Consider the following 12,175-nt stretch of genomic DNA (forward strand, 5'->3'; position numbering starts at 1 on the left):
ATAATTCATTAAACATATTTAAAGCATACTCACAGGTTCGTGATCGAGTTAACTGGACTAATAAGTGATTACTGATTTCTTTTCTGAAGATTCAGCTATCCGATGGATCCTCAAGGAACTAAAAAAATCTCAATCTCGCACTAACCGAACAACCAGTGAATGGTCTTACAAATATTTGGACCATCGTAGTAACTCAATTTTCGACATGATGTCTTTTTCTATTGTAAATTACATTGGTGGTCCAAAATATTTTACAAATGTTTTATTATGGTCCAAAAAGTTTTTTTCGCTACTTGATAGTACAAAATGTTTCAAAATTGTTTCATGATGGTATAAACCGTCAATTGACTCTGATGCCGTTAACATTTTGCTGACGTGGCGTGTCCTATGTGTCACTTTTGTTACGTGAAACCAATCATAGTGCGCCACGTCATTTAAGAGAAAATAAAATTTTAAAAAATCCAAAAAAATACAAAAAATAATTAAAAAATACAAAAAATAATTAAAAAAATACAAAAAGAGTAAAAATTTTCAAAAAAATAAAAAAAAAATATTTTAAAATTTTGAAAATTATTTTTTAAAAATATAAAAAAATAAAAATACAAAAAAGAGTAAAAATTTAGAAAAAAATAAAAATAATAATTTTAAACTTTTGAACATTTTAAATTTTTTTAAATAATTTTTTTAAAAAAAATTTATAAAAAATTTAATATTTAAAATTAAAATTATTTTAAATTTTAAATTAAAAGTTTTTAAAATTTAAAATTATTTTTAAAATTTTAAAATTTTTCGGCCACGTCAGCAATGAGGTGACACGTAGTAGCCGCGTCAGCGTCGGCTTGATGGCGTCAAGCTCGAGTTGACGGTTTGTACCATCATGAAACAATTTTGAAGCATTTTGTACCATCATGTAGCGAAAAAAACTTTTTGAACCATAATAAAATATTTGTAAAATATTTTGGACCACTAGTGCAATTTATCCCTTTTTGTAAGCATCACATGTATCAAACCAAACTCAAAGATTGCAGCTAATCAGTGTCCAATCCAACCCGAACTACAAGGACGTCCCAGGATTTATGCCCAAAAGTATACAAGAAAAAAGCAAACACCGTCGACACGGCGATCTACACGAGGTGAACCAATAAACAAACTAAGCTTTAAGGTGATCATCTATCCAATGTAATAGATTAATTGACTTCAGAACCTAGGGCTGAAAGGCCCTCATCAAACTCGCGTTCATCTTCATCGCTCAGATCAGTTTTTTCTCTACATGTATAATCCGATTGCGATTTAATTTCCGTAGTTTAGACTTTTGGAAATTATACTTAGTCACCAGTTTAACAGAAACAAGAGAAATATAATGAAACAATTACATTGATAAACCTCAAGTTTGGTACAATTAATTTAATGGACATTTCAGTTTAAAAATAAGGAGCCAGGTCCTATGATATTGTCTACTTAAGCTATAAGATATGCTGCACAGATTTTTTTTGAACCTATAGCTTTTAGCAGTTCGTCTCCTCATTTCCTTTTGTAAGTGAGGAAATTGCTTGTGTGTGACTTTCTCCCTCCTTGATCTCTGCTTCAATGCTTCAATGAACCGGAGGAGCTCTGTGATATGCCGGAACCGTCACTGGGAAAAACATCTGCCGCACTCCTTCGTCCCTTATTATTGGGAAGATGATCCCAGAAGCACCCTAAAAGTGAACAAAAACGATATAAAAGTTCAGTAATTTCAACATGTATGTTGAAGCTTTTAGACTCGAATCAATGCTGGGAGTTGCTACTTTGACGGAAACAGGCATAAACCATGAGGAAAGTGAGATGCTCACCGTGATCAGTCTGGCGCCGATCCACATACGCTGTGGCGAAGGGAACGGGATCATCAATCGCCCAACGCCATAAATGGCCACTGCAAAGAAATGGCAGAACAAGCTCAATGGGCGAGGGTTCAGGCCCGAGAGGAGGGAGACAGGTCCATTCGAGCACAAGCCCCCGAGGCTGAGGTAGTCGAAGCACGCATCACGCATTTCCTTTCTAGCTGGATCAGGGGACGCGCAGAAGACCTTGTAGAGGGCTCCTGCTAGAGTGTTGATGGTCGATGCCACAGGCTGCAAATGCAAAAGTGCATCATTTAGTTAGAGGGACGGTGATTTTTCCATTGGGATGCTCTTAAAGATGAAGGAAAGGAAACTATGCTGCTCACCTTGCGAAGAGTGTAGAAGGACTCGAGATATCTGCAGAGAGTGGGAGCATCATTGAGATCATTGAGCGGGCGGAGGAGATCTCTCAGCACGACAATATCGGACAGGGCCACGGTCATTCCTCCTCCAGTCAGAGGATGCCTCATGTTGAAGGCATCTCCCATAAGGAGTGCCCCGGGAGTCGGTTCAGGAGTGGCAGGCATACTCCTGTTCGGCATCGATCTGATGTTCCCCTTCTCAATTGCAGCAATAAAGGAAGGGTAGATTTCTGGTGGGATCTGAAAACCAAAGGACAGTTATTCTTTTGGTCAGTCTGATTTGCCAACTCCTCTGTTCTTATGCTTAAAATTTTTCATGTAAAACAATTTCTCGACAGCATAGACCTGAAAATCAGGGAAGGTTGTTTGTGTAGATTAATACCTGAGGAGCCACAACTGACTTCAGATAATGAGCCATTTCTCCACTGGCAACAGAGGGCAACTTCTGTCCAGGGACATCAACCAAGCACCGAACCTCATTGCTGCTGATGGGATAGAATAGGATGGGCGAGGGATCCGCCAAAATCACGTGCCCGTGGTTCGGGAATGGAAGGTTGCAGTCCTCCAAGACCAATCCCACGAAATGAGAAGGATTATCAACCTGCATAACAATAAAAAATTTCTCAATTTTTTGGACACAAACACAGAGGAAATATATCATCATTTCCCCCGAATGAAAGTAATTAATCACCTTGGGCTTGCAGAGAGACCGGCGCAGATTTGAGAAACACCCATCACACACAACCGTCAATGGAGCGTAAGCTTTCAGCTCCTGTCCATCCTTTGTCTTGTATTGAACTCCTTTTATGGTTCCTTTCTCTTCGATCAGAGATGTCACTGTTCCTTGCTCCAGTGTCACGCTGATGATCAAACAAAAACATTATATATGAGTTAGACCTCAACATCAGATTGCCCCAGTGAGATCCAAACCTTTGTTGCTTTGATCTGTTATGTTATCGAATATATGTTGGAAGGAAAGAGAATTACTTTGGGAGGGTTGCAGCCTTTTCCCGCATCCGTTGGATGAACCGGCCATTGTGGAAGCCTCTACCAGCGACATCTGAGTGGAACTTCTCAAGCGGATAAGACAACTGTGCGTGCTTCCCGTCCTTGTACAGAGCATACCCAAGCACCCTCTGAGCATCGATCGTGCTGACGCAATCTGTTTCACATCAAATATGTCATATTTTTTTTAGAGCAATGCCAATACTTTCGGTTGGAGGTTTAAAACTAATTCCAGATCGGGCCAGAAACTCCCGGAAACTCAGAATTGAAGTCGAGGAAAACTTGCAGATGGCGAAAATTTATGTTCTTACAGAAGTTTTATTACCTGCAAGGTCCAGCTCCTGCAATTTGAGGTACCCTCCAGGCTGTAGAAGTTCACCAACAATCCTATCGGGCTCCGTAAGGTCCCTCTCGATCACACGGACCCGGCGCCCATCCTGTAACGATCAGCAATTTAAGCACGGTGCAAAATCATTAGGAAGATGAAAATTATTTTCAGTATATGTTAGATTGATCCAGATCAGATCAGTTAACAGTTTTTATACTCCAAACGACATACATAATTCCCACATAACCGAAAACTAATTTTGATCTAAATCGTTCGAAGCTTGCAAGACAGAATTCCGGTAATGTTTAAACTCATCTATTTACTGGGAAAACGTAGAACAGTCTTTCCTGATTATAGCTCATGCCAACAGATACCTCCGCAGATATGAAAAACAGAACATATGAGATACTCCCGATCTCGATCTTTTCTTACAGAGGAAAAGCACGATAAAAGGAAGGTACTCCAATTCTGCAAGGATTGCTCCTAAAATCATTCGCATCCCCTTACAGGATCCGAAGTATCTCGATATGCATAAACTCATTCTTCTTCCTTTATCAAATCTCGAAATCGCTTATGCAGGCCTTTAAAATATTTTCTACCACGAAATTCTACAGAACATATTTCTGGAGAACGATTGGGGGAGAGCTTTGATCAAGAAAAACGGAAAGCCCTGGAACTCTCCATAACCAGGAAAAAAAAAACTGACTTTTACTCACAGAGAGGGAGAGAGAGTGTGTTTACCTTCGCAAGGGTATAAGCAAGAGCAGCACCGGCAACTCCGGCACCGACAATGATGACCTCTGTGCTCCCCTCGGCCTGATCATCTCCGCAAATCCCATCAACAGCAGAGCACTTAAACGATTTCTGGCTCTTCACTTCTTCTTCTCCTCGAACAACCTCCATGGACTCATCGCCACTCTTCTTCTTCCCCGTCATGAAGAAGCTGCAGAGGAACAGGAACCCGAACCAAGAACCCAGAATCCCAGCCATCCAATAATGGTACTCCATCTCCTCAGAAGAAACTCTCTCTCAACCAAAACAAAATCGAAAGTTGGTCGTTTCCGACTTTCGGGTATTGAGTTTTCTTGCTTGCTTTCTTTCTTCCCGGGCAAGTTCTGCGATTTCTTGCCCCGAACTCGCGATGAACAGAACTGTGGGTGTTGCTTGTGAGAGGAAGGAAATGTGAGTCACTCGGTGGTGAGAAGCAAGCAAGCCGACTTGGCGCCCTTTTTATAAAGGCCATACGCAAAGCTTGAAAACTACTTCCCCTTCCTTCCTCGTAGGTGGTTTTTTTTTCCTTTTCTTTTTCAATTTATTTATTCCTTTTCCCTCTTTTTAAGGTTGTGACTGTAAATGTGGACGCGCCTTCCCCACTATCAATTTTATTTCGTAGAATATTTTATTTTATTTTTTTCTTTATTATTAATTAATTAGAAGGGCACGAAATAATGGAAACGAGTCCTGACTTGACGAAGGAAGATTGCGGGAGGGAGACACCGAGCTGGACATATTTGAACGTCGACATGGAATTATGTGCGCCCACAGTTTATATGTAACTAAAATAAATTCAACATTTTCAACCAAAAAATAAATATTTGGTAGAAAAATATCAAAATTAGGAAAACATTTGCAAAAATAATATCTATTCCCGATGTGCACCACCTGGCACGTAATATTTGAAAATCCGATGGACGACGATTAATTCAGATTCGAGCCGAGTCACCCATTAAAGAAGGAATCATTAATGTGAAAAATTATTTGAGATATGGGTAGATGATGATATGGTTAATTTTTCACATACTTTTTTTTTAATGTTATGGATCAAAGATAATAATATTTTGTCGGAAGGAGTATTTTTTTCTTTTTGGTTTTTTTATTGACAGAGATTAACATTATATTTATCGATATATTTCTCGTTTGATTTTTCCTGAAAACAAAAGCACTCAGATATTTTAGGTTCATTTCTGGTTCTCCTCATACTTATGGTGGTCGGGCACTAACTATCATTTATGAGCCTCCATAGTTGTTGCCATTGCCAAAAGATTGGATCTCTTAAGTAACATTAATTATATAGAAAAGAAAGAACAAATTTATGTTTTGAAGAAAAACTATACATCAATCACGATTAAATTCCAGCTTATATAATAAGAGTAACCAATAAGAGATTTCATATTCGATATCTAGTGAAACTATCCGTATTATTATTATTATTATTATTATTATTATTAATTAAGATTTTTTTTTCATTATACTACATCCACGAATCTTTCTTGTAATAAAAGAAATTGAATAATTCCATTGAAATATTTTGATTTAGACGCATAGTGATGTCCATACTAATGCATGCATGGTTTTTATTGGCTCGAACAGTCACATTTGAAATTTGGTGCGTGGGTTTTCACCAAGATAAATTTGTATATGTATGCTCATGTTATAGTCAACAAAAAGAAATTAAATTAGGGGTAAGATTCAATTTTTTTTTTATTTTTTTGTTTAACGGAGAAGGGCTAATTGATTGGTCGTCCCATCGAGCTTTTTGGTCTGGTCAAGAAACACAATATAAACACAATTGAGGGAACATTAAGTAGTTAAAAGAAGTCAAAGCGATTGCGTTTGGAGTAGCACTCCAAGTAAGAATGCCTCTCACTCGGGTCAAAGAATGAGTTTTCATGCAGTAGGTGTATATGTATATATATTTCATGCACACACACATGCAGTGGAGCAACATATATATATATATATATATATATATTTAATAAATGGTCAAACTATATAAAGTTAAATCTCCTTTCTCAGTTTTCTTACGAAACCAAGCACCTTGAAACAGATCATAACCAAAAAAGTAATAAGGAAGATATACGTACATACCTGCACACACATATATATAGTATTGATATTTATATTTATATATAAGTAAATAAATAAATAAACCACGCATATATCTACCGAAAAAATAAATAAATCACGTTGTATCTAATAAAGTTAATCTTTTAGAAGATTGTGATCTTCTCAAAATCTTATATGGTATGAAAGCACAAGTTCGATATTAATGAATGAATAAATAAACTACGTCATACTTAATAAGGTTAATCTCTTAAAGGAAATGGTTGTGGTCATTTTTAGTCTTATGATATATATATATATATATATGTATATATGTATATGTTATAATATAAAGAAAAAAAACACATTTTTTTGGGTCAATAAATACATCCACTTCTTGAATATACCATATTATCTTACAATGTGAAAGATAAATCCCAATTAATCAAAATAATGAGGAATATTTGTTGAACTAATTTTGTTCGCCCTTAATTATTAGAGCATCGATCGCTTGGACACGTAATTATTTTTTTGTGAATAGTGGGGCGATGAGAGAGTATTTTGTACATATGTTGATCGTATAGATAATGTAATATATATGATCTTGTACAGCGAAAATAAGAATGAAATATTACACTTGACCTTCAAAATATATTTATTGGAAAACATTGATCGATCTTACTTTTCAATTTCTTAACTAATGCTTGATAACCACTAAACATGGTGTATGCATGCATATATAGTAAAAACTAAAATTAATTCATCGAAAAAGCATGCTTTTTACCAGAAATTATGTCGGTAAATACTAATTACTTCGATGACATAATTTTATCAGTGCAAGAAGATCCAACAAGAAGCAGCATAACTTAAAGCTAGCTAGCTATTTCCTTGTTTCTTTTTTTCTAATTACATGGAATAGTTCAACTGAGGAGATGAGTCGAAGCCGTTCCAAGACAGTAGCCGGCCGAGATTACAGAGCAAACTAATTTGTCAAAATCCTTCTTTTTTTTTTTGGCTCAGCTGTCAAAATCCATTTATGTTTGTGTAATTAGGACTTTGATTCAATGTTGACTTTATGAGGCCTGCCTTGTCGTTAAATGATTCCAAACAATATCCTCTCCGTTGTCTTCATTATATATATAGATATGCCTAATTGCAATATTTATCATTTTGGTCTAAAACGAACCCACAGAACTAGCAAAACATCAACAAAGGCGGGCTGGCTCGACAACTTTTGCCCATCACACTCGGAACAGTTTCTCCTCTGCATCACTCATTGAATGCTCATACACAGAAGCAAGCAATAATTTAATTGCCCAGTTTCAAGTTCATGATAGCACTAATGAGATAAGATTTTCTTTCTTTCCTTCTTTGTTTTTTTTTTTTATTAAATCCCCCCCGGACCGCATAATATCACATATCGCTGTACAAACTTATTACTTCTTGCCATATTTATTACGAGATAATCCTCAAGTTTCCTCTCCTGTACATATTACATCAATAAACCACCCATATGTGTATACACAATTAACTATATGACTTTTCACGGAATAATTACTTAAAAATATAGGTGGATATGCGTATAAGGAAAAAGCGTTCAAGTATGCAGATTCTTTTGAGATAAGTGGTAAGGATGCAGAATTAATCTTTATCTAGTAGCGAGATACATTGATATTGTTTTTTTTGAGTGATGAATACAATCCTCATTACTATTGAGCTAAAAAAAAAAAGAGATACATTATTCAAAATAGAGAGAAAAAAAAAAGTCTGCATTTTAGACTATGGGTCGACAGAGTAATATATCTGCGGAACGACGAGAAATATGCCATAATACGAACGTCAATTAATTGTCACATTACAATATATATATATATATATGTATATATGGCAGCCAACCTTGACATATTGAAGTACGTACACCCCATACAATATTAGATTGTCTGTGTTTTTCTTCTCTCACTGATAATTATTGGCATGGCATCCCTCGGTCTCGTTCTCACTCACTCACTTTCTAGTCAATACTACACACCTTCCTGTCATCAATCAATATATATGAAACACTATAATATATTCACCAAAAAATATATATAGTACACTGGAATGTGTAAATATATATTACTCTACTCTTTCAGACTTTCAGTCATTGGGTCTATATTGGTGGTCTTTGATTGAATATCTTATAAAACACAAATACGGATCTCGAGAAGATATCGTATATATCCAATTAATTTGGCTTGAAAAAATATACCAGATTATATATACTATTTAGTGTGCCAATTATAGACTCGCCCTTCGATTAATTAATCCAACTCTTTTACTCTCAATTGAAACATCAATAACCTGGGTCTTATGATATAAATTAATAAGATAATAGCATGTTTATGTCGAGGCACCATATACATGTATATATGTACACCGATTGAAAGAGAACCAAAAAACAATCCTCTTCCATTCTTTATGAAATGAGAACCAAGAAACAATTTAAAGGGGGTTTAAGCTCTGGGCAGGCAATTGTGTGAACAAATATTGCTCTCTTAATGCAACCATTAAAGAATATGTTACATATTTTATAATTTATAGTTTTGCATCAATTGCGCTTTGATTTTTTTTCTCACATTATACGTGATGTAGGAGTGTCAATATAAGATCGAGTATAATACAAGGTAAGAAGAACATCACACAATGTTATAATGACATTATTGTCATGGTGTGTAGAGATGAGGCGATCGATGATTGAACGTGTCTCATTAACGACACTATCCTTCCATTCCAAGATAAGTGACGTCTTAGTTAAGAATTAACACATTGCTTGCAACCAAAGTACATTTTATTTATTTTGAGAAGGAAGTCACAAAAATAAATAATGGAAGGCACCCCAAAGCATCAAATGAATACAGGTTGAAAGGATTAAGTTGGTAGGACTACAAAAGTACCGCAGAAAATGATCCCACGTACATATATCTATACCTATATATATGTGGGCCTTTTTCCAATTTTGTAGGGTTCCAAAAATGTTTATATTTCACTTCTAATTTCCCATAACAATATATTGAGAATTAAGACGCACCGACACAGATGGACACATAGATCTACGTATTTGATTGAGGATTACACGAGTATCATCAAGGTGTGGTTCTTTGTCTATTCCATTCGATCATGGTCCAGTGCGTAGCAAGGTACTTACGAAACAGTTAGAATGGTGGACCCATATTTGTGCAGTCCAAAAAAAAAAGACAAAAACTTTACTCTCTTAGTGGGCCGATTTGACTCGAACTAAATTAGTCGAAATCAGTTGGGCTTCCGGATACCATATTACACACCGAAAAAAAAAAAGATGAAGAAAAGGAAATTCACATGAAATCTGTTGGTGCCTTTAATTTGGAGGTTGATCGTTACCAGCCAATACAATTAATTTTTTTCTTGTAAATATTATAGGTCGTAGCTGGTAGTTATCGGATCAGAGTATCCCGCTTTCGCATGCGACTGCATATTATTTCGGGCTGTACTGTTAGTATCAGGCGGGGTCCATTTCCACTGGCATATGAAAGTGTATGATGGGACGAAGTTGATGCTCACAAGTTACGAACATTAATTTAGCACCCATCGGAATGATTTTACGGTTGAAGTTGTGTGATTCTCAGACGGTCAATTTAAGAACGACTAATAATATATTTATTAGTCTCACGGAATTATTAAAACTGAACAAAATAAAAGGTATATTTAATTAAACAATTTCTTGAAAATATTATGATTATATAAAAAAATTAGATACTCTCATTAGTGCTATATCGTCATATATATATATATAGTGCATATATAGGAAAATGATAAATTGCAAACTATTCCGCTCTTGGAATTTATATTAGCAGTCCATCAATTTGAATATAAACACTTTAAATCTCGTAATATATCCATTAACTAATCATCACAGTGATCATGTAAATAATTTTATCTATCTATCTATCTATCTATCAATGTAGTTAGGGAAGGTGAATGCTTATGAGAAACCCTTATGAATATGGAAAACGAATTCAGAATTACATAATTCAGAAAGTCGTAAAAATTGAATTCAGAATACCATAGTAATTGGGATATGGAGAATAGCATGTCTTTTGCACCAAATTTATTTCTCCAATAATTTCATCTTTTTCAATTTCTGTCTAATACAGTTTTTTTTGTATTTATTTATTTGTTTATTATTATTATTATTATTTGGTGGAAACAAGGGGGACATGTGAATCGTGCGTTCACACACACACACACATATATATGTATGTATCAGCTTTCTTTCTTTTTTTTGCTCAAATGCTTTCAATTGCCATGGTTTACACGACACACATGGGAAACTGAGGATTTTATCGAGGTAATTAAATTTATTTATATGCAGTGACCGGTACTTTATAGCATATCTATTGTTAATTTAATTGTTTTTCCGCTGTGCGATATTGACTTGTAGAGGAAAAAGTCAAGATGTATATATTGGGGATTAGGCCCATTAGTTTTGGTCCTTTTCCACCAAATTTTGTGAACTTGTAACTCGAAATTTCCTTACCACCTCCCCCATGAAAACAAATTGAAGAAATTAGAATATGTCATCTGACGCAAAATTAATTCCTCAATTGTGGCTTCACGTTAACATGAAGTTAGGTGGCAAGATCCATATATAGAATAGCGATGGGACTTTTAAATATATATACCTTATTAGAGTGGCAAAACTAATTAAATGTGAGATGTCGAAGTTAGGTGTTCTTGTATATTTATAGCTGGACCTAGCTAGCTAGCTACATATATATATATATATATATGCATATTTTAACAATAGTATATATGAATAAATCCCAATTATTATATATATAGGACTTCTAGGGTAATGTTTTGGGCGATTATGTAGAGATGCATGGACCGAGTAAGGAGAAAAGCATTAATGAATATTCACGAAAGATCTCACTAAAAGGAATTAAACCTAAAGGATGATATATATATATATATGTGTGTGTGTGTGTATAGAACGATGTTTTGTTCATGAACAATATACACGAAGAGACATCTTATGGACTAAGCGTGGGGTGGGAGTAAATCGGGATGAAGTTCGTTGTCTCACTTTTTCTTTGCATTAAGAAGTGTGTGATCTCTTTGAGTTTACATATCTTTTTTTTTTTTGGTGGGGGGTGGACAATTATATATCTTCTTTTAGATATATAATGTGCAACACATTTCTCTTTTCCGTAAGAAACTTCTCTTAAATTACTTAATCGTGTAGGTTATGATTATTAGGGTTACTTAGTCCTTTTTTCTTTGATATGGGCCGAATCCTCTCTATCCCTTTTCCTTTTTCAATTAAAAAAAAGATTCATGAGCCTATTGAGTATAAGAAAAAAGAAAATTTAAATAGAAAATCACATATAATTTCACAATAAGAATCAAATTTATCGAATTTAAAATATACAAAAATTATCAAGCGAAAAAGTACGTGACTATACTAAATTCCTTTGTCGATTAATTAGCGTCTCAATCATATTAATTTATTACAACATTTTCCTCTGTCCAATGCTATACATGCGGCCTTCCCATAGACAATCAATAGCTTGTCCCGTGGAATGGATCAAGGACAGTATTAGACAGGTGGAAGAGAAAATTTATGGCCTATGGGAGAGAGTTGATTTCTACGTATATACGAATGCTTGATAAGTACTTCAAATGAAATAGAAAGCTAAATAAAGAAATTTGTTTCGCTTAAAATACAATCCGAACATACAAAATCTATATATATATATATA

The 12,175-nt window shown here is 35.0% G+C and overlaps 1 protein-coding gene across 1 annotated transcript; it reads right to left on the minus strand.

Moving 5' to 3' along the window:
• Positions 1-1,351: 1,351 nt before the first annotated feature.
• LOC116196730 (squalene monooxygenase SE2-like) lies at positions 1,352-4,787 on the minus strand. The gene is made up of 8 exons (XM_031526600.1): positions 4,317-4,787; positions 3,573-3,684; positions 3,230-3,404; positions 2,934-3,102; positions 2,625-2,843; positions 2,207-2,482; positions 1,833-2,111; positions 1,352-1,697 (listed from the first exon to the last, which is right to left on the minus strand). The coding sequence occupies exons 1-8, from the start codon at positions 4,581-4,583 to the stop codon at positions 1,593-1,595; spliced, it is 1,602 nt and encodes a 533-aa protein (XP_031382460.1). The 5' UTR covers positions 4,584-4,787; the 3' UTR covers positions 1,352-1,592.
• Between the last annotated feature and the right edge of the window lie 7,388 nt (positions 4,788-12,175).

The sequence above is a fragment of the Punica granatum genome, chromosome 2, assembly GCF_007655135.1.
Source record: "Punica granatum isolate Tunisia-2019 chromosome 2, ASM765513v2, whole genome shotgun sequence".
In the NCBI taxonomy this organism is placed as follows: Eukaryota; Viridiplantae; Streptophyta; class Magnoliopsida; order Myrtales; family Lythraceae; genus Punica; species Punica granatum.

Coding starts and splice junctions, on each gene's coding strand:
- LOC116196730 (XM_031526600.1), bottom strand. CDS start 4,583: ATGGAGTACCATTATTGGATGGCTGGGATTCTGGGTTCTTGGTTCGGG. Junction 3,405..3,572: donor GCAGGAGCTGGACCTTGCAG/GTAATAAAACTT, acceptor GATGTGAAACAG/ATTGCGTCAGCACGATCGAT. Junction 2,112..2,206: donor CCTTCTACACTCTTCGCAAG/GTGAGCAGCATA, acceptor TTGCATTTGCAG/CCTGTGGCATCGACCATCAA.